Source organism: Podarcis vaucheri (assembly GCF_965113315.1).
Source record: "Podarcis vaucheri genome assembly, chromosome: 2".
Lineage (NCBI taxonomy): Eukaryota > Metazoa > Chordata > Lepidosauria > Squamata > Lacertidae > Podarcis > Podarcis vaucheri.
In genome coordinates, this window is record NC_138760.1 from 132,401,519 (window position 1) to 132,427,836 (window position 26,318).

Genomic DNA, 26,318 nt, shown 5'->3' on the forward strand with positions numbered 1-26,318 from the left:
TAAGTCCTGAATTAAAAGGAGGCGAGGCAAGGCCGGAGGTGGGATGGCTGGAGAGTGCGCTGGATCCCCTATTGTTGAGCCTGGGCCCGGGGTGGGCCCGACTGCCGGTTTCCCGTCGGCTGATTTTGCTGGTTCTGCTGAGGCGTGGCGGAGCGACACTGATTGGCCCAGTGGAAACCCTTTTTGCAAATGGGGCATTTTTTGCTAGGACGACATTGCTCTGTATTAGATCTGCACTGTGCACGAAAATGGCCCATTTTTCCACATCCAAAGCAGGTTTTATCCTTTGCAGGATTCTTGGACACAGTGGAGGATAGAGCTGCGGCTAGCAAGCGAGCTTTATGCATCTCAGTCCCTACCGATTGGCAGGCTTTAAGCATATTTGCAATGGCTATATTGGGAGTTGCCACCAATGGGCGTAGTACTTGTTTACAGTCCTCATTAGCATTATCAAATGCAAGCTGGCGTACTATCACTTCCTGGGCTGCTACGTCCTGAACTTGCCGTTTAAGGGTGTTATACAAACGATCGACAAATTGTCCATAGGGCTCTGTAGGACCTTGTCTAACGCTCCCCCATCGGCCACCGCGCTCAGTTTTGTCATCAGGGACAGAAGCTAAAGCCTCCTGAGCAGCAGCCGTAGTGGCCTCCCAATATTGAGGATCGAGAGTTAGCTGTTGGGCAACAGTAAGAAAATTGCCTCCTCCCGTTAACCCATCGAGGACATCAGCTTGGGTTAACATGACGGGGGGTGGCGGTGGTGCGGCACCAGCAGCGGCAGCAGCCAAAGCAGCCTGATGATTAGCCAATGCAACATTATTAAGATTATTCCGAATCCCATCAGCACGACGTTGGCAGGCCCAGTGCCAAGCTTGTATAAACAAAATCATTTGATGAGGCTGCATCACAGTGCGGGCCAACAGCTTAACATCCTCTGGTATCAAATTTTGTTGAAAAATAGTGCCAAACAAGCCCAGGGTGTAAGGAGATTGTAGGCCATTGTCCTTGACAGAGGAATACAGTTCCTTTATGAATCTCAAATCAAACTGTTCGTGCCGGGCTGGGCCTCCCCCTGGCACGGCAGGAGCAATCACAGGGAAGAGATTAGGAGTTGTACAATCAAAACTCAACAATGGGGCAGCGGCGCGGAGAGATTCTTGGAGAGGAGTAGTAGAAGCGGTGCCAGATGCCTTGGGCGGAGGAGGTGGGAGAGCTGGGGGTGCTGCAGAATTTGAAGAATGCAGGGGAGTGACAGGAGGAGCCGAAGGGAAAATGTCCGGCGGTTTAGGAGGTAGGTTTGAGGCAGGCAAAGCAGGAGCGGGGAGGGCGGGCGAAGAAGTTGTGGCAGCAGCCAGAAGAATGTTTGAAGGAGTTAAGCACGACATAGCTTTGTAGACGTTACTCCAGGCATGCAAAACCTTGACATCAATCTGAGGATGATTTTGAAAGAAGTGTCCAATTTTTTTCCAATCGTCTAACTCCCAATTTCCGTCCTGGGGGAACTAGGGGCAGTGAGTGTCCAGGGCTTTTATAAGGGACTTAAGGTCAGCTTTCCGAACAGCAAGGTTGTTACTGGCCAAAAGGAATTTAAGGTCTTTATAAAAATTTTTCTGTGGTGCAGAGAGAGACTTTCCCATGATTGCAAGAGTTGCAAAAAGAGCAGGGAGCACTTACCGGAGGGATCCTTAGAAGGATGAGGGAGGCGCCTTTTTGCCCTGTCCGGGCGGAAGTAAGTGCTGATAGGTCCGTAACGTAGTCCAGAATCACATTCACACGGGAGCTCTCACCAGGGATCCACTACGTGGATGAACGACGCGTCTGCAGCCCTTGCCAGGCGAGGTGAGGCTGAACGTTGTTTAACAGCATGAAATCCAAAAGAAATCACACGGGAGCACTCACCAGGGATCCACTACGTGGATGAACGACGTGTTGGTGAGTGCTGAATAATGAAAAACAACGTGAAGTCCGAAGGCAGTCACACGGGGCACCAATTGTCGAGTTGCAGCTCGGCATCCAAAGAAAAATCAGTCTCGCACCATGATGGGTTCCGAAATATGGCTGCTCCCTAGGGCTATTGCAGCACAGCTTTTATTGTGTGAAATCAGAAAGATACAAAATACAAGCCAAGCAATTTGTTTCTAGCCAGCAGATAAAGACCTTCGCACTAGACCGTTCGAGCATCAGGCCATGCTACGTTAGCCAATCATATGGGACAGCACGAGCTGTTCACGCGCTGTTCATGCTCCAAGGATGCTTCTAGCTATGAAATCACCCTGCAACAATAAGAACTTTGGTAGGATTTTGGGGGTACAAATTAATTTCCAGGGTGAAAAACTTAACGTGATAAACATATATGCCCCGAACCTGAATAAACTGGAGTTTTTTAAGAAACTGGAACAAATATTACTAGAGTTAGAGTGTAACAAGATGATATTATTGGGAGATTTTAATGGAGTGCCAGCACCAGAAACTGACAGACAAACAGAAAGGAAAAAACCACATAAGAGCTGGGGCAGAATTGATCAAATCTGGGTCTCAAGAGAACTTACATTAAGAACTCTAAAATGTGAAATTCAACCGAGAACCCTCTCTGATAACAATTCGATAATGTTGGAAATAAAAGGTGTATCACAGAGCGGGTTCAGATGGAGAATGAATGAATATTTATTGGAGAATGAAGAAGTCATTGAAAAGGCCAAAGCCACTTTAAAAGATTATTTCAATTTGAATCTTAATAAAGAAACCAGTATAGATGTAGTCTGGGATGCTAGTAAAGCGGTCCTAAGAGGTTTTTTTATTCAGCAAAATAGCTATAAGAGGAAAGTAAGAGAACAAAAGAAAGGAAATTCTTAGTTAGTTAAGAGAATGCGAGAAAAAATTAATAGCAAATCCAAAAGACGAACAAAATATACAAATAACAAAAATATTACAAACACAATATTCAATGCTAACAAGTCAAGAAATTGAATGGAAAATTAAGTTAATGAAACAAAAATACTTCGAATCAGCTAACAAAACAGGTAAATTATTAGCTTGGCAATTGTGAAGAAGGCAAAAACAAAATGTGATAAATAAGATAAAAATGGAGGAGCAATTGATAGAAGACCCAAAAGAAATACAGGAAAATTTCCTCAAATTTTATGAGAAATTGTATAAAAAGGTAGAGGAAGAAATAATCCGAATAGAAAAATACTTAGAAGACTGCAGCGGGAAGACTATAACAGAGGAAGAAAGAACCCAATTAAATAAACCCATAAAAGTAGAAGAGGTCCAGGATGCGATAAGAAAGATGAAATTAGGAAAAGCCCCGGGACCGGATGGCTTGTCAGCTAAATATTATAAAGTATTAGAAAATCAATTAACACCAGTGCTATATGACATTATGAATAATATATTGAGAGGAGGAAGGATACCAGAAACATGGAAAGAGGCCTACATCATGATGATCCCTAAACCCGATACGGACAAACTTAATATTAAAAACTATAGGCCCATATCATTATTAAATAACGATCACAAAATCTTCGCAGAGGTAATGGCAAGTAGACTCAAAAGATGTCTAGCAAATCTAATTCATAAGGATCAAGCAGGATTCCTTCCAAATAGGTTACTCAAAGACAATGTAAGGCATACCATAAATATCATTGAATATTTGGAGTGTAAGAATGAAGTACCTGTGGCGCTGATTTTTATCGATGCGGAGAAGGCATTCAACAATGTCTCATGGCCGTTCCTACTAAAAAGCATGGAGAAAGCAGGGCTAGAGGGGGAATTTATGGAAGGAATAAAAGCAATCTATACGAATCAATCTGCCAAATTGATTATAAACAACAATTTAACAAATTCATTTAAAATTGAAAAAGGAACAAGACAAGGTTGCCCTCTATTCCTGCTTTTATTCATTATGGTATTAGAGGTAATTACGAACAAAATAAGAGCAACACCAGAGATTCGAGGGATCAAAGTAGGAACGAAAGAACACAAAGTAAAAGCGTATGCAGACGATTTGATGTTATCCCTAGAAGAGCCGCAAAAAAGCGTCAGTAAGGCTCTGGAAATATTCGAAGAATATGGCAAACTATCCGGTTTTAAATTGAATAAATCAAAGACAAAAATGCTGACTAAAAATCTGGGAAAAGATGAAAGAGAAAGATTAAGAGATACAGAATGGAATCAAGGTGGCTAAAATAATAAAATATCTAGGAATTTGGCTAACTACAAAAAAATATAAACTTAATTCAGGATAATTACTTGACAACATGGAAGGAAATTAAAAAAGATCTAGATACGTGGAACAGAGTGAAACTTTCGTGGTCGGGAAGGATGGTGGCAATAAAAATGAACATACTCCCAAGAATGTTATTCTTGTTCCAAAACATCCTTGTGATTAGAGGTTCCACAATGTTTAAGGATTGGCAGAAAACTCTTTCGAAATTTATATGGCAAGGGAAAAGACCAAGAATTAGATTCAAATTACTCACAGATCAAAAAGAAAGGGGGGGATTCTCGGTGCCAAATTTGAAATTATACTTCGAGGCCTCCTGCCTTTGTTGGATCAAAGATTGGATTAATTTGGAAAACACCGACCTCTTAGACCTAGAAGGTTTCAACAATAGGTTCGGTTGGCACGCCTACTTGTGGCTAAATAAAGAAAAGGTACATAAAGGATTTTCAAGTCATATTATTAGAGGGACACTATATGAAGTTTGGGGGGGAAATAAAAAACTTTAGAATGGAAGACGCCCTGGTGGTTATCACCAATTGACATTTTAACAACCAAAAAAGCAGATATGGAAGGAGAAAGATTGAACTACGACGACTTACTGATAAGATCAGATAATAACGAGTAAAAAAAAATATTTAAATACACTTTCCCTAAAAGACCAGAGGCCTTCCTATTAGGAATAATTGGGGGTGAAATTAAAAAAGAAGATAAAACAGTATTCCAATATTCGACAGTAGCGGCTAGAATATTAATTGCACAAAATTGAAAAAGTCCAAATACCCCAATGGTCAGAGATTGGCAAACAAAATTATTTGAATATGTTGAATTAGCAAAAATGACGCAAAAAAATTAGAAACTAAAAAAATACAAAGTTTATTAGCGATTGGAATAAATTTATGATATATATTGAAGGAAACTATAGAAACTTAAAAACTACAGCAGGTCTGATATAAATCTTATGATGCGAAAACCATTAACAACTCTTAGCTGCAGAAAAAAGAAAGAATTTTTATCAAGAAGCCCGAAATCGGGAGGGAAGGAGGTCAATACGTGTGTAGAGGAAAGATCTAAATATCTAAAGATATAAAGATTCAAGGAGTAAGACAAGGAACTGTAACGGAAATTGATGCTATTTTTGTGTTATGTGTGGATATTTTTTTCTTTTTTCCCTTTCTTTTTTCTGTAACTGTTGTTTTGTTTTTTCTTTTGGTTATTTAAGTGAAATTCAATAAAAAGAAATTAAAAAAAACAAAGGCTTTTGCATATTCAATGAAGCAGAATTAGATGTCTTTCTGGAGCTCTCTAGCTTTCTCCATAATCCAGCGCATGTTTGCAATTTGGTCTCTGGTTCCTCTGCCTCTTCTAAATCCAGCTTGCACTTCTGGGAGTTCTCGGTCCACATACTGCTTGAGCCTGCCTTGTAGAATTTTAAGCATAACCTTGCTCACGTGTGAAATGAGTGCAATTGTGCGGTAGTTGGAGCATTCTTTGGCACTGCCCTTCTTTGGGATTGGGATGTAGAGTGTTCTCCAATTCTCAGGCCACTGCTGAGTTTTCCAAACTTGCTGGCATATTGAGTGTAGCACCTTAACAGCATCATCTTTTAAAATTACCTCTCCTTTAAATCAGAACCAGTGAAGGCAGTGAAGGTCCTGTGTGAGTGCCTGGAGGCTGTTGGAGGATGGATGGCGGCTAACAGATTGAGGTTGAATCCTGACAAGACAGAAGTACTGTTTTTGGGGGACAGGGGGTGGGTGGGTGTGGGGGATTCCTTGGTCCAGAATGAGGTAACTGTGCCCCTGAAGGACCAGGTGTGCAGCCTGGGAGTCATTTTGGACTCACAGCTGTCCATGGAGGCACAGGTCGATTCTGTGTCCAGGGCAGCTGTCTACCAGCTCCATCTGGTACGCAGGCTAAGACCCTACCTGCCCGCGGACTGTCTTGCCAGAGTGGTGAATGCTCTAGTTATCTCCCGCTTGGACTACCGCAACACGCTCTACGTGGGGCTACCTTTGAAGGTGACCCGGAAACTGCAATTAATCCAGAATGCGGCAGCTAGACTGGTGACTGGAGTGGCCGCCGGGACCAGATAACACCAGTTCTGAGAGATCTGCATTGGCTCCCAGCACGTTTCCGAGCACAATTAAAAGTGTTGGTGCTGACCTTTAAAGCCCTAAACGGCCTCGGTCCAGTATACCTGAAGGAGCGTCTCCACCCCCATCGTTCAGTCCGGACACTGAGATCCAGCACCGAGGGCCTTCTGGCGGTTCCCTCATTGCAAGAAGCCAAGTTACAGGGAACCAGGCAGAGAGCCTTCTCGGTAGTGGCGCCTGCCCTGTGGAATGCCCTCCCAGCAGATGTCAAAGCAATAAACAACTATTTTACTTTTAAAGTCATCTGAAGGCAGCCCTCTTTAGGGAACCTTTTAATGTTTGATGCTTTACTGTTTTTAATATTCAGTTGGAAGCCGCCCAGAGTGGCTGGGGAAACCCAGCCAGATGGGCAGGGTATAAATAATAAATTGTTGTTGTTGTTGTTGTTGTTGTTGTTGTTGTTAATAGTTCAGCTGGAATAGCATCACTTCCATTGGCCTTGTTATTTGCAGTGCTTTCTAAGGCCCATTTGACTTCACTCTACAGGATGTCTGGCTCAGGGTCTCCAGGATGTCGGGCTCAAGTGGTGGAATTAGGTATAGCTAAAAATTACTTATCCATGCAAATTGAGAAGGGCAAAAATGGATCTTTCCTGGTTCATCAAACTGCAAAAACTGATGATCTTGTTGAAATGCTATGTTTAGAAAATGTAAATGGGAAGGAAATGCCTATGGTGTGTGGTTTCCCCTTTACAGGTGAAGATAAGCCATTTCCTAACCAAACTTTGTATCATTCTGCTATAGGCAAGCTAAATTTCATTCAAAGAATCTCAAGACCAGATATAACTTATGCTTTTCACTTTCTGGCAAAATTTGTGGAAAAGCCCACTACGCAATGTTTCTCTGCTCTTAAGAGAGTGGTAATGTACCTTAAACATACCAAACATTATAGGTTGCAGTTTACAAGTATTGACAAAGGTTTTGAAATTTTCTGTGATGCATCTCATGCAGCGGAACAAAATAGTTGCAGGGGTGTGTCTGGTATGGTGTTTTGTTATAACGGTTGTCCATTTGAATGGAGGTGCCAGACACAAACCATTATTTGTCTCTCCACAACAGAGAATGAATTATGTGCATGCATTCAGGCCACTTGTGATATAGAATGGTATCTGCAAGTATTTGCCGACCTACAGATGCAAGTAACACTACCAGTAAACGTTTATCTTGATTCCCAGAGTGGACTCGCTATCCTGTGTTCAGAGACCAATATGCAGCGCACTAGAGTCTTAAGGTTACGTTTACAGTTTGTAAAGAAACTAATTGCTGATGAAATGATTGTATTTCAGTATGTTCCAGGTGACAATCAAATTGCAGACATTTTTACTAAAGCTCTTCCAAAGGTTACACATGAAAGACATGTACAAAATATGCTTTATGTTTTTGTTCCACAATAATGAACCGCAGGAGAAATGTTGAATGGTCACTTTAAAATGTGAAGGTTCATTATTGTTTCACAAGTTGTGTATGTCTTTAAGGGTCAGAGCCAGGGCAAATAACGAGACCCAGTCTTACAGCTGTGAAACATAGCAGGTGCTGCTAAGGTGTGTTAATCAAGCTGTGTCAGCATTTGGGTATAGTATATAATGAGCAGCAACTAGCTCCCTCATTACCCTGGGGGATGGGTCGGTGGTTGGGTCTGGTTTGTTGTTGATGTATTTAGTGTACAAGGAGTTTTTCTTTTTGTTATTAAAACCTTGTTTAAGTTATTTTTGAGTCCCTTTTTAATGCATGGTCTCCCCAGCAAGCTCTCTGCAGCGCTACTAAACAGCAAATAGCAAAGAGTTTTCACTTCAACTGAAGCTCATTCCACACTCTATACATTCAAATGGTTTTTCCCATGTGTGTTCGTTGATGTCGTTTACAGTGTCCACTTTGACTGAAGCTCTTTCCACACTCTATACATTCAAATGGGTTTTCCCTTGTGTGAGTTCGTTGATGTTCTCTTAAGTGTCCCCTTTGACTGAAGGTTTTTCCACACTGCATACAATTAAATGGTTTCTCCCCTGTGTGAGTTCGCTGATGTTTTCTAAGGGTTTCACTTAGACTGAAGCTCTTTCCACACTCTATACATTTAAATGGTTTTTCCCCTGTGTGAGTTTGTTGATGTTGTCTATATTGTCCGCTTCAACTGAAGCTCTTTCCACACTCTATACATTTGAATGGTTTTTCCCCTATGTGAGTTCATTGATGTAGTCGAAGTTTCCCACTGTGAGAAGCTATTTCCACACTCTATACATTCAAATGGTTTCCCCCTGTATGAGTTCGCTGATGTTCTCTATAGTGTCCACTTTGACTGAAGCTCTTTCCACACTCTATACATTTAAATGGTTTTTCCCCTGTATGAGTTCGCTGATGTTCTCTATAGTGTCCACTTTGACTGAAGCTCTTTCCACACTCTATACATTTAAATGGTTTTTCCCCTGTGTGAGTTCGCTGATGAAGTCTATATTGTCCACTTTGACTGAAGCTCTTTCCACACTCTATACATTTAAATGGTTTTTTCCCTGTGTGAGTTAGATTATGTTGTCGAAGTTTCCCACTTTGAGAGAAGCTCTTTCCACACTCCATGCATCTGAATGGTTTCTCCCCTGTGTGAGTTAGATGATGTTGTTGAAGTTTCCCACTATTAGAGAAGCTCTTTCCACACTCTATACATTTAAATGGTTTCTCCCCTGTGTGAGTTCGATGATGTAGTCGAAGTTTCCCACTATCACTGAAGCTCTTTCCACACTCCATGCATCTGAATGGTTTCTCCCCTGTGTGAGTTCGCTGATGTATTCTAAGGTTTCCCCTTTGACTGAAGCTCTTTCCACACTCTATACATTCAAATGGTTTCTCACCTGAGTGAGTTAGAGTATGTCGTCGAAGTTTCCCACTATCAGAGAAGCTCTTTCCACACTCCATGCATCTAAATGGTTTCTCCCCTGTGTGAGTTAGATGATGTTGTTGAAGTTTCCCACTATTAGAGAAGCTCTTTCCACACTCTATACATTTAAATGGTTTCTCCCCTGTGTGAGTTCGATGATGTAGTCGAAGTTTCCAACTATCACTGAAGCTCTTTCCACACTCCATGCATCTGAATGGTTTCTCCCCTGTGTGAGTTCGCTGATGTATTGTAAGGTTTCCCCTTTGACTGAAGCTCTTTCCACACTCTATACATTCAAATGGTTTCTCACCTGTGTGAGTTCGTTGATGTAGTCTTAAGTGTCCCCTTCGACTGAAGGTTTTCCCACACTGCAAACATTTAAATGGTTTCTCCCCTGTGTGAGTTCGATGATGTATTATAAGGGTTTCACTTTGATTGAAGCTCTTTCCACACTCTATACATTCAAATGGTTTCTTCGTTATTCCTTTTGAATTTACAGATGGCCCCCCAGAACTCTTGCCTGTCTTCTCCATCGTCTGCTTCAGAGTGCAGGGAGACAAAATCCTGTTGGTGTTTCAAGGGAGAGAACAAAGGAAGATGATACACATCAAGTTCAATTGGCAGTCATCCCAATTAGTATTTATAATTATGATGTGCCACCAGATCTCATGCCCGTTTCCTGACACAGGGCTATCCTAGTGTAAATTCTCTGCCTAGGCCTCTCTCACTGTCCTTTCTCCATTTGCATCACTCCTGGACGTACCTCCTCTATTTCAAAGCGGAATCTGTGTCACACTGAAGAAGCTCGATATTAAACATCAATATATAACTGCACTTAATGGAAACTTCAGCCTTGGATATTTAGCATTGATTCATTCATGGGATAAGCTGTTAGTTTTATTGCTGGAGACACAAATTTATTCCTGAGATATCAAATACATTAATAGTATTATGTCATGGGGTGTTGGGGCTGGGATAGTACCTCTCGTGGGGGACATATAGGGCTCCTTCTGGGGTGATTGGTCCACCATTAATCCCCAACCTGTACTCAGCTCTCACCTGTGGGTCCTAGACGCTGTCAGCATGCAACAGCAGACACAACCAAGGAAAAGCTTCGACAGGCCATCTAAACCAGTTGAGGATAATTGATGGGTCTCAATCCCTTGGTGAGTCGGGGACTTTCACTGCATGCGATGACAGGCTCTGGCACAATGAGCATACGAGACCAATAGTGACTCCAACAGTCAAGCAGGTGTTTTATGCAAGTGCCGTAGAGGGAAGTGAGGGGCTCATCAACCTGGGAAGGGAGGCCAAGCAGCAGAAGGAAAACTCTAAACCTCTGCTGCCTTGCGTGAATATCTTCAGGAAAAGAAGAGGCTAAGAAGTAAACCCTACACGAATCGGGAGTGGAGTCCTTAAGATGATTGTGTTGGGAGTGTTGTGGGTATCAAGGAGTTAACACTAAGCTAAGTGGAAATGCTGACACAGTTTCATGTGGCGAGTCAGCATCCCAAGAGATGGGGCCCTGCCTGTCTATAGCCAGCTAGTATACAGAGGTATGCTTGACTTCTCCACACTGGCTTCTCCCCTGTATGTAGGAAGGCTGATTTGTGGTACTTTATGATGCTGCAGGACTGCAGCTGGAATAAAGCCCTCCTTGAATCATAGAATCATAGAGTTGGAAGAGACCACAAGGGCCATCGAGTCCAACCCCCTGCCAAGCAGGAAACGAAATACAGCTGGACTCCTGAGTGCTTTATATGGAGCTTCTATCGGTCCTAATACATTGCAAGATGTTGGATGGAGTCCTTGTACGCCTCCTTCCGGTAACTCCTGGGGCCAAGCTGGGGCCAAAAATATTGCTCTGCTTCCCTTTGGACCTTATCAAGAAGGTTGAGAAGGTAGGGCTGCCATAGGTCTGTTCCCCCCTGGGAATCGAGGAGGATTTTCACAAGATCGGCAAAAGGTCCACCCAGACGTATGGCAAGGCGGCTGTTTCTTGTGAGGAGAGCCAGAACTTACAGGGTTAAACAGTTCTGTGTGACGTCTCACATCCTGAGGCCTGGTTTTGTTCACATACGGGAATCTTTCTTTGTGAGTTACTTCCGCTTTTAGCTGCTGAGCCGGAGAGAATGTCCGCCCGATCTCCGGGGTAATTTATGATGTTTTTTCTGTACATAATAAAGCCTTCTTAGATTAAGCAAAAAGCCTGTGTACAGACTGGGATTTATCACCCACACAAGGCAAAACCGCTGCTGCGATACTGTGCTTGGAGCCAGGAAGAGAGCTTGAGGGTCAAGCGGGCACAGGGAAGCGTGCCAGACTCCATTACATTCCGAAGATTTCTATGGTGGGAAACATCAGGAAAGCTCAAAAGCTGCTTCTTTTGGGGAGAATTTGTATTTTTAGAAAGCTCAACAACTCTGTCCGGATTTTTGCATTTTTAAACGGGGCCACCCTGCTGGAGAAGATGGCCTTGTCGTGTAGGCAGCCCAGGACCTCCACACACACTGCCCTGTATTCTGCGGGGGTCACGTCTGTGCTTCTAACACCCCTGTTTAACTTCAACCTCATGGAGACTCTACATTGTGTCTCGAGGCAGATGGATGTCAACAAAAGGGGGTGGAAGGACAGAATCTGACTTTTGAGAGAGGAGGTGCAGTCAGAGATGCTTCCACCAGAAGAGAGCCTGAGGGGGGAAACCATCATTAGATGACATTTAGGACTCCTGCCTCCATTTCTCAGCCTGAATTGTAACTCAGAATCTCGATTGTAACTCAGTTCAGAACCTTCAGATCTATCCTCTGGTTGGCCGTCTTCTGGAATATAAACCAGACCTCTTTGAGGGTATCATCAAAACCTTCATTTACTGTGGGCACCTTGGATTTGGAGTCTAGGTATCAATCATAATCCCTGAAAACATGTCTCTGTGACCCTTGGTATCTATACCCACCTGGACCTCCCAAGTGAGTCTGAGCTCCTAGAGGAACCATCTATGGTGAGGTGCGACACCTCTGGCCCTCCAGATGTGGTTGGACTCAAAGCACCATCAGCCCAAGCAAGGATGGCCAACGACCAGGGATGATGGGAGATCTACTGGAACAACACCTGGAGGGACACACTTTCTCCATCTTCCTCCTCCTCTGAAAACGCTAAATATCTGTAATGTTTCCTCCTTCCTCCGTAATGTGTAACATCTTCTGATACACTCCAAGCAACTACACACATTCCCTTATCCTGCACCATTTACTTCCTGAGGCTGCTGCCTTGTATCCACCTTCTCAGAACCACCCACCATTTCAGTAGCAGTCCTTCAGTTCCCAGCTATTAGTCCCCCTCCCCTACGGAGGAATTATTCATCTGAATCCCAGGGGCTGGGAGTCCTGAGTGGGGAGACAGCTGTTGGCCCTGCTGGGGGGGGGGTTCTCCTTGCCTGGTCCTTGTGGGAAGAGGATGATGGACAAGGTGGGCCCTGATTCTACTCCAGCAGGACATTTCTCATGTTCCCACAAACTGAAACGGGACCTACAAAGATACAGTCTCCCAGGCAAGAGGAAGGACATACCTCTCAAAGTCTCTGTATTTTTCTGTTTCAAGGAAGAAGTTGAGCTCAGACTTGCAGATCAGATTCTCTCCTGTGTGGAATAAGTAAAACGGAAGTGCCATTTACATCACTGGAAAAGTATTCAATAATATTCATGTGTTGAAGAAAGTATAACAAAGTAGCTGGTGTCCCATTAAGTGCTAATAAAAGTATTATGGCCTCAGCATTTGTGGGCTGCAGGCTGAGGGTGTGAACTGTGGACCAGGAAGACTCACAATCTCCATTATCCTGAGAGTCTCTTTGTAGATTCTGCGTAGTTATTTTGGAATTCCTACTGCAATATCGGTCCATGAAAAGTTACGGATGGAGTAAATTACACGGTTGCTGTAAACTATCATCCCAAACACAAACTCTCACTCACATACTGTCTGTAAATTTGGCAATCTCACACCCCTTGGCTATAATACTGGCAATTCCAGGCCTGCAGATGCACAGCCCTGGGTGTAGAGCCTCCAGCCACAGGTATTGTCTACCATGGAAATGCCCGAGACTGGGGCGGATTATGGGGGTCTTGCGTTTATTTTGCCTTTTCTGAAAGCCGCTAAGCCGCTTATCTGCAAATTGCTGCTCATCCACTAATCCGCTAATAGCCGCTAATCTGTCAATTACCGCTTATCCGCTAAGCCTTTGATAGCGATGCTCCGCAAGACGAAAAACCCTGCAAGATGAAGACACCCACAGAACAGATTAATTTCGTCTTGCGGGGCACCACTGTAATAGAAATGCCTTCTGGATATACTTATATATAAACCCTGAAAGCCTTTCTATAGCACCCTTCTCCCATATTCCTAGATTGGTATATATACATCATCAGCACCACCACCATCGATTAACCATGCAGTGGAAACACTTAAGAAGAAGAATGGGAGCCTGAGAGAGAGGAAGAGGTATCTGGCTACTTCCTGGGAGGGGCTTCCAGAAGCAAAGAGCCGCTTTGGAGAAGGCCTTCTCCTCCCTCCTCCCCCTCAGGACCTTCCAGCTTTTTCTCTCTTCTCCTCTCCAAGGTGGACCAAGGGTTTGACTATTTGGAAAACTCAGCAGTGGCCAGAGGATTGGAAAAGAACAGTCTGCATCCCAATCCCAAAGAAGGGCCATGCCAAAGAATCCTCCAACTACCGCACAATTGCACTCATTTCACACACTAGCAAGGTTATGTTTAAAATTCTACAAGGAAGGCTCAAGCAGTATGTGGACCGAGAACTCCCAGAAGTGCAAGCTGGATTGAGAAGAGGCAGAGGAACCAGAGACCAAATTGAAAACATGCACTGGATTATGGAGAAAGTTAGAGAGCTCCAGAAGGACATTTACTTCTACTTCATTGACTATGCAAAAGCCTTAGACTGTGTCGACCACAGCAACTATGGCAAGTTTTTAAAGAAATGGGAGTGCCTGATCACCTCATCTGTCTCCTGAGAAATCTCTATGTGGGACAAGAAGCTACAGTTAGAACTGGATATGGAACAACTGATTGGTTCAAAATTGGGAAAGGAGTACAAGGCTGTTTATTGTCTCCCTGCTTATTTAACTTATATGCAGAATTCATCATGCAAAAGGCTGGGCTGGATGAATCCCAAACCGGAATTAAGATTGCCGGAAGAATTATCAACCACCTCAGATATGCAAATGACACAACCTTGATGGCAGAAAGTGAGGAGGAATTACAGAGCTTGATGGCAGAAAGTGAGGAGGAATTACATTAAGAGGGTGAAAGAGGAGAGTGCAAAATATGGTCTGAAGCTCAACATCAAAAAAACCAAGATCATGGCCACTGGTCCCATCACCTCCTGGCAAATAGAGTTGGACACGACTAAACAACAATAACAGCAATGCAGCCGAGGATCAGTGGGGAGAGGACTGAGCTTCCAGGGAGGAAAGGGTGAGGAAAATCAGTGGACACCTCCCCCCCTTATCAGGCAGAGTGGGCAGAAGGGAGAAGCCAAGGCAGACCCACCACCGGAGATTCCTCCTCCAGCGCCCAAGGATGGAGACATCTCTCCAAAAGGAAGAGTCTCCCTCTCACCCTCCCTCTCTGCTCGGCTGACCTCCTATCCCCCAGGGATGCTGCCATTCCTCCCTCAGCCCCCCAGTATCCTCTGCCCTCCTCCCTCCGTCCCACAGTCTCCCCTGCGCCCAGAGCCCCCCTTGGCACCGCTCACCCCTCGCCCTCTGCGCCGCATCTCTCCCGGGCGCGCCAACTTCTCCATCCGGAGGGGCCTCCCAAGACGGGCAGGGAGGCGGGAGAGGGGGGGTCTCTATCCAGGGGGGGTCTCTATCCAGGGGGGGGTCTCTATCCAGGCCTATTTCACTTCCTTTAACCCTTTCGTGGACTCCGCTCCTGCGCCTTGAGGGATTCCGGCCAGGCGGGGAACGGCAGAGAGCGGGGCGCGTCATGTTTGGGTCCTGGGGTCAAATCCAGGGGGGGGGCCCCCTTGGTGGGCATCACATTTCCGTTCTCGCGAAGGCGCCCAGGGGGTGGAGGGCTGCCGAGAATCGCTTGAGCCCCCGGGGGAAAGGAGACGCGTGTGGAGGGGAGGTTGCTGCAAAGGAGAGGAGGGCAGCTGGATTGCATGGATCGGGGGCCACCTCCTGGACCCCCAGGAAAAAGAAACATGGAGGGGGGGCTCCAAAGGAGATCCTGCCAGGCAATCCCTGCAGGTGTTGCCCCCCCCCTTCGCAGCAGGATTACGGGGATCGGAGCCCCTGCTAATGAGGCCCAGGAGAGGGGCTCTTTTGCGGGGAGGGGGGAAACGAGGCTGTATTTCCCCCGAGTCAAAGACCCAACTGGAGACCTTTGCGTCCCCACAAAGACATCCTCAACGGCGCCCTGCAGGAGGCGCCACCTGGTGCAAAAAAGCAACCCCCCCGGCTAGCCCACCCCCATAGCTATGGCTCTGTTTCCGGGAGGGGTCTCCGTCTTTCCCTCTTCCCCCTCAATCGCCCCCTTTCCCACGCAGCCTCTTTACCTCTTTGTCCTCTCTGGACCTCCGCCTCCCTTGCTCGCTGTTCCGGGTTCCTTCCCCGCAATAGAAAGCGGAGAAGGGGGGGTGAGGGGAACCAGTCCACCCACCCCCCTCCTCCCCTTCGGGAAACCTCCCACTTTCCGCTTTGCCCCCCCCCCCTGGAAACTTCCGCCCTAGAGACACTTCGGGTTCCTTGTCGCAGGCGCGCGCCTCTAGAGCTACGTTCGCAGAGCAGCCCCTGCCTGTGTTGGGATGGAGACAGGAAGAGATGGCGCTGCCTTTGGCCTCCTGCTCTTGGGGCTCCGTCGGGAAATGGCCCCCCCTCCTCCCCCCAAGTCGCCTCTCTCCCCACAGCGGAGAGTGGAAATGGGGACTCCCACATGGTGCCTCTGAGCGAAAGTAGGCTCACGAGGAGACTTCCCTGCTACCTGCAGCCCCTCCTTCCCCGTCTCAGAAGTAGGATTAGAAAAATTATTTCCATTATTCAGTTACAGTATGAAGGAAGGACTGTGGGTGTGTTTGTGCCATGGATGGCATGGTAAGAGTTAACTCTCTCCTTATAAGTGGACCCTCCCTTGACCCTATTAGGTGCAAAGGATGCTTCCTGTCTGTGCCTTAAGTCCAGTTGCAAAGGTGGGGAGAGGATTTCCATCCTCAATGCCCAGAGGTGGATTTCCAAGATTGGGACATACCTAAATCTCTGTCCACATTGCACTCATCCGTATGGTTTCTCCCCTGTGTCTGTTATTTGGGGAATAATTGGATATGAGCTTGCAGTGAAGCATTTAACACACACCTGTGCCACCGCCGGGCACATTGCTGCCAGAGGTTCTGGCAGTGCCCACTCTCTGCTGTGCCACTTTCCCTCATGCAAGATGTGCAGCTGGGAGCGGAGTCTTTCCTAAATACGTCCTTTTTTCCTGATGCCCCCAGAGATCATGTTTTCTTTCAACACTTCACCCTTGATGTAGCCAAAAATGGGGAAGTGCAGTACCACATTATTCGTACAATATACTCTATACTTTAGTAATATTTTATATATCGACCAATTTTCTTTCATATTTTTCTTTTTCATAGCACATGATTCTATTGGGGATATCCACCACGGTGTTTTAGGTTCCAAAAGATCTTTATATTTTGCCCAGACCATGTAAACGGTTTTTTAATAACATGATTTAGAAAGTTTTGTGGATCTTTACTTTATTGTATCCTAGGTAAGCATACCAACCATATCAGTTGTCATAGCCTTCCAGATCTAGTAGGTCTGAGTGTTGTTGTTGTTGTTTGTTGTTGTTTAGTCGTTTAGTCGTGTCCGACTCTTCGTGACCCCATGGACCAGAGCACGCCAGGCACTCCTGTCCTCCACTGCCTCCCGCAGTTTGGTCAAACTCATGCTGGTAGCTTCAAGAACACCATCCAACCATCTCATTCTCTGTCGTCCCCTTCTCCTTGTGCCCTCCATCTTTCCCAACATCAGGGTCTTTTCCAGGGAGTCTTCTCTTTTCATGAGGTGGCCAAAGTATTGGAGCCTCAGCTTCACCATCTGTCCTTCCAGTGAGCGCTCAGGGCTGATTTCCTTCAGAATGGAGAGGTTTGATCTTCTTGCAGTCCATGGGACTCTCAAGAGTCTCCTCCAGCACCATAATTCAAAAGCATCAATTCTTCGGCGATCAACCTTCTTTATGGTCCAGCTCTCACTTCCATACTGAGTGTTGTAATGTGCACCAATCCCGGATACAGGTAAGGCAGGCCACCTCGTAATATAGTTTTAAATCGGCAGGGAGAACCCCCTTTCTTTAATGTCAGTTAAGAGTTTATGTTTAATTCTGGGTCTCTTCCCCTGCCAGATATGCCTAGAAATATGTCTGCCAGTTTTTGAGGCAGTCAGGGATTGTCTGGAATAAAAAAAGTATTTTTGGTAGATCTGGACCTCGAGAGCACTTACCCTAAGAACAATAAATTGCGAAATTCACCCAAGAACATTTTCGGATCATAATATGACAACTTTGGAAATTAAAGGGATAACACAGGGAAGTTTCAGGTGGAGATTAAATGAATACCTATTAGAAAATGACGATGTTATTGAAAAGGCCAAAACCACCCTAAAAGAATATTTTAACTTAAATCTAAATACAGGAACAAGCATAGAAGTGGTCTGGGACGCTAGTAAGGCGGTGATAAGAGGTCTATTTATTCAGCAAAACAACTACAAGAAGAAGATAAGACAGCAGAAGAAAGAAGAAATACTTAAGCAGCTAAGAGAGCATGAGAAAAAATTAACAGATCACCCGAAGGATGAACAAAGTATCCGAGCAATAAAAATGTTACAAACACAATATTCGATGCTGACGAGTCAAGAAATTGAATGGAAAATCAAACTAATGAAGCAAAGATACTTTGAGTCAGCGAACAAAATAGGGAAATTTCTGGCCTGGCAATTGAGAAAAAGACAGAAACAGAATATGATAAATAAAATAAAAGTAGAGGAAGATCTGATAGTAGATCCAATTAAAATACAAAAGAAATTTCTGGAATTCTATGAAGAATTATATAAGAAGGGGGAAGAGGACCTAACGCAAATAGGAAGATATCTAAAAAGACACAAAGGAAAGACCATCGGGGAGGAAGAAAGATTTCAACTAAACAAACCCATTAACATAGAAGAGGTTCAAAATGCTATAAAAAAAATGAAAGCAGGAAAAGCTCCAGGCCCAGATGGCCTTTCGGCCAAATATTATAAAGTCTTAGGAAATCAACTATCATCGGTGCTCTGTGATACAATGAACAACATCTTGAGAGGAGGGAAAATACCTGAGTCGTGGAGGGAAGCTTTCATAACATTAATTCCAAAACCGGATGTAGATAAAATGTGTATTAAAAATTACAGGCCAATATCCCTATTGAACAACGATTACAAAATATACGCCGATATTATGGCAAATAGATTAAAAAAGTGCCTATTGAACTTAATTCACAAAGACCAAGCAGGTTTTTTACCAAATAGATTCCTGAAGGACAATGTGAGACACACTATAAACCTAATCGAATATCTGGAAACTAACAACAACATACCAGCGGCCTTGATTTTCATAGATGCCGAAAAGGCGTTCGATAATATCTCGTGGCAGTTTCTACTAAAGACCATGGAAGAAGCCGGGATAGAGGGAGAATTCCTGAGAGGAATACAGGCAATATATTCAAACCAATCTGCCAAACTGGTGATAAATAACAATCTTACAAACACGTTTCAAATTGAAAAAGGAACCAGGCAAGGTTGCCCCCTCTCACCGCTCTTATTCATTACGGTTTTAGAAGTTTTGGCAAATAAAATAAGATCAACACCGGAGATCAAAGGGATCAAGATAGGATCAAAAGAGTTCAAACTAAAAGCCTACGCAGATGACTTGATGTTATCCGTAGAAGAACCGCAAGGGAGCATCGAAAAGGCGCTGGAAATATTAGAAGAATACGGCAGATTAGCAGGATTTAAACTGAATAAATCAAAGACCAAAATATTAACAAAGAATTTGAGAAATGATATAAAAGAAAATTTAGAGAGCCAACATGGAATTAAAGTGACTAAAAAAGTAAAATATTTAGGTATTTGGCTTACACCTAAAAATATAAATTTAATTGAAGATAATTATACAACGACCTGGAATAAAATTAAAAAAGATCTGGATGTTTGGAGCAGAGTTAACCTCTCGTGGCTCGGTAGGATGGAGGCGATAAAAATGAACACTCTCCCCAAGATGTTGTTCCTTTTTCAGAATATCCCGGTCATTAGAGGGACCAAAATATTTAAAGATTGGCAGAAAGTACTCTCAAGATTTATATGGCAGGGAAAAAGACCAAGGATCAGATACAAACTACTTACAGACCGAAAGGAGAGAGGGGGGATGGCGGTACCCAACCTAAAATTATACTATGAAGCTGCCTGCCTAAGTTGGGTGAAAGATTGGATAACTTTGGAGAACACGGATCTGTTGGAACTTGAAGGTGTAGACAACAGGTGGGGTTGGCACGCCTACCTTTGGCTAAATAAAGGAAAAACACATAAGGGTTTTTCAAATCATATCATTAGAGGGCCATTATATGAAGTTTGGGAAAGAAATAAAAAACTGTTAGAACCAAGAACACCCTGGTGGCTGTCCCCAATAGACATTTTATCAGTTAAAAAAACAAATTTGGATGAGAAAAACTTAACATACGAAGATTTATTGACACGCTCCCATGAAAATTGGAAATTAAAACCGTACGAGGAACTGAAAGGAAAGCTGAAGGGTTGGCTACAGTACCATCAGATCAATGCAAGATGGACGGAAGACAAGAAAGTAGGAATGAATGAAAAGAAATCAAAATTCCAAATCGAAATAATTGAAAGCAAATCTAAATTATTATCCAAATTGTATAATATTTTATTGGAAGAGGATACAAAAGATGTAGAAACTAAAGAGGTTATGGTAAAGTGGGCTAGAGACTTGGGACACAACATAGAATACGAGAAATGGTCGAAGCTATGGAATCAGGGAATAAAATTCACAGCAAGTGTGGCAATTAGAGAAAATCTAGAAAAGATGATATACAGATGGTATTTAACACCAGAAAAATTAAATAGGATGTACAAGACCGGTAACAAGGCCTGCTGGAGATGTAAAACAAATGAAGGGAATTTTATACATATGTGGTGGACATGTGAGGAAATAAAAAAATTTTGGAATCAGATATATGATGAACTAAAAAAAATATTTAGACTCACATTTCCCAAGAAACCAGAGGCCTTTTTACTAGGGATGGTTGGAAAAGAAATACCAGAAAAAGACAAAACCCTGTTCCAATACGCAACAGCTGCGGCTAGAATGCTAATCGCCCAAAACTGGAAAAACCCAATTACACCAACGGTGAAGGATTGGCAACTGAAATTATATGATTTTATAGAATTGGCAAGAATGACGCAAAGAATCAGAAATCAAAAAAATACAAAGTTAAAAGAGGATTGGAATAAATTTATGGTATATAGTGAAGGCAACTCTGGTAACACAACAACTGCAGTAGGTTTGATTTAACTCTTCCGATGTTATAAACTAAAAACTAACACCAGCTGTAATATGATTTTATTAAAAATAGAAACCCGAAATCAGGAGGGAGGGAAGTCGATGCAACGTATGTGTTTTTTTCTTTTCTTTCACTTTTCTCTCTTTATCTTTCCTTCTTCTGTCTAACTTTTAATGTCTCTTTTTGGTTGTGTTTTTCTTTTTGGTTGTGTATGATGAAGAAAATATAATAAAAAGCATTTAAAACAACCTTCTTTATGGTCCAGCTCTCACTTCCATACTGAGTGTTGTAATGTGCACCAATCCCGGATACAGGTAAGGCAGGCCACCTCGTAATATAGTTTTAAATCGGCAGGGAGAACCCCCTTTCTTTAATGTCAGTTAAGAGTTTATGTTTAATTCTGGGTCTCTTCCCCTGCCAGATATGCCTAGAAATATGTCTGCCAGTTTTTGAGGCAGTCAGGGATTGTCTGGAATAAAAAAAGTATTTTTGGTAGCACATTCATTTTGATGGTGGATATCCTCCCCAAAAAAGATAGGTTTAATCTGCTCCATATCTCTAGATTTCTCTTAATCTCTGCCCACGTCTTAACGTAAGTGTCCTGAAATAGGTTGATGTTCTTTGGAGTAATCCATATTCCCAGGTATTTAACTTCTTTTCAAATTTTCAGATTCAAGGTTCACCCCTGTGTAAGTTTGTTGATGTATTCTAAGGGTTTCACTTCGATTGAAGCTCTTTCCACACTCCATACATTTAAATGGCCTTTCCCCTGTGTGAGTTCGTAGATGTCTTCTAAGTGCCCCACTTTCAGTGTAACTCTTTCCACACTCTATACATTTAAAAAGGATCTAGGAGTCTTGGTTGACCACAAACTTGACATGAGCCAACAGTGTGACGTGGCAGCTAAAAAAGCCAATGCAATTCTGGGCTGCATCAATAGGAGTATAGCATCTAGATCAAGGGAAGTAATAGTGCCACTGTATTCTGCTCTGGTCAGACCTCACCTGGAGTACTGTGTCCAGTTCTGGGCACCACAGTTCAAGAAGGACACTGACAAACTGGAACGTGTCCAGAGGAGGGCAACCAAAATGGTCAAAGGCCTGGAAACGATGCCTTATGAGGAACGGCTAAGGGAGCTGGGCATGTTTAGCCTGGAGAAGAGGAGGTTAAGGGGTGAGATGATAGCCATGTTCAAATATATAAAAGGATGTCACATAGAGGAGGGAGAAAGGTTGTTTTCTGCTGCTCCAGAGAAGCGGACACGGAGCAATGGATCCAAACTACAAGAAAGAAGATTCCACCTAAACATTAGGAAGAACTTCCTGACAGTAAGAGCTGTTCGACAGTGGAATTTGCTGCCAAGGAGTGTGGTGGAGTCTCCTACTTTGGAGGTCTTTAAGCAGAGGCTTGACAACCATATGTCAGGAGTGCTCTGATGGTGTTTCCTGCTTGGCAGGGGGTTGGACTCGATGGCCCTTGTGGTCTCTTCCAACTCTATGATTCTATGATCGTTTTCCAGGTTTTCCTGCTTCCTCTTGCAAATTAGCATCACTCTGGTCCTCAGCAGATGCTGGAGTCTCAGTGGCACCCCTCTAGAGGCTTCACGCAGGGCTGAGACCCTGGCTACTCCCATTAACTGGACTGTCCACTGGGATAGTGGGAGATGATCCCTCCTTCCCCTCTCCCTCCCTTGAAGCCTCTAGGTCCCTCCCTCCCTAAATCTCTGACCTTCCTTGCCTCCCTCCCACAGTCCAGCCCAAGGTGAAGATCACCCGCTCAGACAGCTATCCATCTTCACCACACAACACTCAGCTGACTTGCAAGGTGAGCCGCTTCTTCCCTGTGGAGATCGAGATCAAGTGGTTCAAGAACGGGAAGGAGGAGCCCAAAGTGTGGACCATAGATCATGAGAATGGGGACTGGACCTTCAATATTGAGGTGATACTGGAGACAAATCCAGAACGTGGAGACGTCTACACCTGCCAGGTGGAGCACGCCAGCTTCGAAGGACCCGTCACAGTGAAATGGGGTAGGACACCTTGCCAGCACTGACCCACCTACTGCCCAAGGGAGTGGGGGGCATTCCTGGGGGGCTGCTGTTTTGCTCCAAATTGTCCTGGTTGGTGTCTTTATTTTTTGCCCAAGGGAGCCCTCGGATTCCTCTGTTAACACCTGCAGGAAGGAAAGCTACAGGGAACCAGGCAGAGGGCCTTCTCGGTGGTGGCACCCGCCCTGTGGAAACCCTCCCATCAGATGTCAAACAACTCCCTAAACTGTATAGAAAATTATTTATGTATGTGACTACAGTAGCAAGAATGTCACTTGCCCAAAAATGGAAAGAAGAAGAAACCCCAACAAAGGAAGAGTGGATACAAAGAAGAGTTTGGATTTGATATCCCACTTTATCACTAACCGAAGGAGTCTCAAAGCGGCTACTATTCTCCTTTCTCCTTTCACCCAGCAGCTGCATGGGGAGGAGCGGAGACGCAAACCCAGTTCCCCAGATTACGAGTCCACCGCTCTTAACCACTACACCACACTGGCTCTCTCACAAAAACTTATGGAATATGCAGAAATGGTGAAGCTTACCAGAAAAATCAAAAATCGAGATAAAAAACTTTTTTTGTAAAAGAATGGAAATGGTTTATTATTTACAAACAAATTGTAAACAGATAAGAACATTGGCAGGATTTTGTTGTAATAACCTGCAGTTTTATAAGAGTATATATTGAAAGAAGATGAAATAAATGAGCAAATTAAGTTAATTTGGATATGCAGAAAATATAAAAAAATACAATATTTTAACATGTATAACACGCCCCCGTGTGTAACGCGCCCCCTATTTTTAAACATAATTTTAAAATAAAAATTCATTGTCTTATACATGGAAAAGTATGGTAAATACAAGGAACCTCAGAAAGAGGGGGAACGAAGTCACGTTTCGAAATGTTAAAATGACAGTAAAATTATTGAAATGTATAAACCTGGAAATATATATATATATATATATATATATATATATATTTGCTTTCGTAGATTTTCACGGGTACAGGAATGCAGGTTTTGGTGTCTTCGGGTGTCTTCCCGTGTAAGAGTCGGGGTGTCTGTGCGACGTTTCGACGAGGTCTCACTCGTCATCTTCAGGCTGGTGCTTTCGGCTTCTTGTTACTGGAACAGAGGCTTCTTGTTACTGGAACAGATTATATATATATAATCTGCTGTGACTGGGAAGCGGTAACTGAAGCAGCTTCTCTTTGAGTAGGTTTTGCTTTGCTCTCTGCTGACCTCAATCTCCTGGATCGTGGCCAGCTTCCCTCTTCCATATTTCCCTGAATGCTGAGAGGTGCTCAGGCATGGGGAAGCGAAACTCCCCCCAGCGCCTCTCTACAGTGTTCCCCCCCCCACTGCAAATGGGGCAGAGAGAAGTGGGGGGGGACACACAAGCTCTGGGATCAGAGGGGCCAGAGTAGAAGAGCTGGTCCCCTTGCCAGATTGGTAGTTGAAGATACGGAGTTTGAGCATATTGAATATATGAAACTAGAGAGGGAGCTGCTCTCTCCTGCTCAAGAGTAATCATCTCCCCTCTCCTGGCACCCTGATGGAAATGCTGCTGTGTTCTGAGTTTGGCTTGGCGTGACCAAGGTGGAATCAGAGCCAACAGCTGTATCAGCCCTGGATTTCAGCCTGGTGGCAGCAGAAACCCCCTTCTTCTTATTTCCCAGGCCCAACTTGTTTACTACAAGAGCCAGTGTGGTGTAGTGGTTAAGAGCGGTAGTCTCGTAATCTGGTGAACTGGGTTCGCTTCCCCGCTCCTCCACATGCAGCTGCTGGGTGACCTTGGGCCAGTCACACTTCCCTGAAGTCTCTCAGCCCCACTCACCTCACAGAGTGTTTGTTGTGGGGGAGGAAGGGAAAGGAGATTGTTAGCCGCTTTGAGACTCCTTAGGGTAGTGATAAAGTGGGATATCAAATCCAAACTCTTCTTCCTCTTCTTCTATGTTCTTGCTATTATCAGATGCCAGCTTTGGAGTCCGATTCGTGCTTCCGGCTGGATGGGAGAGAGTGCCTCTGGGCACATGCAGAGTATGCTCATGCTTTTGGGGTTAGGGGCAGAGACCAGCACAGCCCCCAGGATTTCATCCGCCCCAATGCCTTTGCTTTTATGAATTGTGAACAGCATTGCAGGGGGTTGGATTGGTGGCCCTTGGGTCCCTTCTGTGATAAGAATTTTAAGGTCTTAGATATATATTAAATGTTCATAAATGTACCAACCAAGCAAGTGCATAGATCAGCACAGGAAGACCGACCTGAAACCACTTTTGATTCCCAAACTGGCCAAATGTTTTCTTGGAAAATGGAAAAGCCTCCCCATTGTCTTTTCCTTCACAAATCCTGTCTTAAAGGTATGTCTATGTTTGAATAGGGTGAGCCTGTGACCTGGCTCAGGAACTAAGTATTTATCATTACAAAAGACTAGCCAGGCTCCCCAGGGTATCCAATCAAGTGAGCATTAACAGGTAACCTGTCAGACAAGATAAACAACGCACTCAGATTTTTGCTGTAGACTGCCTTTTCTGTGATGTAGGTATGATGTATGGAGGGGTGGTCTGGAGCTCCAGGGCAAGGAATTTAAAATGTCTATATAAGGGCAGGCACACCTTTGTTCTGGGTCCTCCTCCTTCTCCTGCGTGTGAAGGGGGCACCCAGTTGCAACAGATCAATAAAGATCAGGCTTCCTAGCTGCTTTGCTTCTCAATATTCTCTGGTTGGCCTCTGTTATTTTCTCTGACCGATGGAGAACCTGCAAAGGACTCTATAAGGGCTCTTGTGTCCCCCATAACGGAATAAGGGCACATTTTGATTACAACACTTCCAATTCTACGATTCTATGATTCCTGAACCCGAGTCCTCTTGCCTTGCTGCGCTCAGGCAGAGTCTGCCGGCAACTGGTGATGTTGGCCTCGCTCCGTTAGCAGACTGGGGAGGAATTTATTTGAAGGTGGGGAAGGTTGCTGTTCTCAGAAAAGCAGTGCTGTTCCTGGAAATGGCTGGTGGTGGCTGGGAGGGAGCCCAGTGCTAATTCTGTAAAAAGGAGCTTGTTTGTTTGCTCAGAGAACTTCCACTTTCAGCCGAAGGAGGTCTAGCTGACCTTGATTAAAACACACACACAACTCTGCTGTTTTCCTCTCTCCCCCTGCTAGATTTGTGCATTATCTGTTGCTGAACAGCCTAACAATAGATAAAGGTAAAGGTAAAGGTACCCCTGCCCGAACGGGCCAGTCTTGACAGACTCTGGGGTTTGTGCGCCCATCTCACTCAAGAGGCCGGGGGCCAGCGCTGTCCGGAGACACTTCCGGGTCACGTGGCCAGCGTGACAAAGCTGCATCTGGCGAGCCAGCGCAGCACACGGAACGCCGTTTACCTTCCCGCTGGTAAGCGGTACCTATTTATCTACT

General features: G+C 44.3%; 1 protein-coding gene across 1 annotated transcript; it reads right to left on the bottom strand.

Annotated features, from left to right (window-relative positions):
- Nucleotides 1–8,198: 8,198 nt before the first annotated feature.
- On the bottom strand, nt 8,199–15,079 carry LOC309526252 (uncharacterized protein; the record flags this gene model as incomplete). Its single annotated transcript, XM_082212164.1, has 4 exons — nt 15,004–15,079; nt 12,809–12,878; nt 8,750–9,807; nt 8,199–8,380 (listed from the first exon to the last, which is right to left on the bottom strand). The coding sequence occupies exons 3-4, from the start codon at nt 9,774–9,776 to the stop codon at nt 8,199–8,201; spliced, it is 1,209 nt and encodes a 402-aa protein (XP_082068290.1). The 5' UTR covers nt 9,777–9,807; nt 12,809–12,878; nt 15,004–15,079.
- Nucleotides 15,080–26,318: the final 11,239 nt, after the last annotated feature.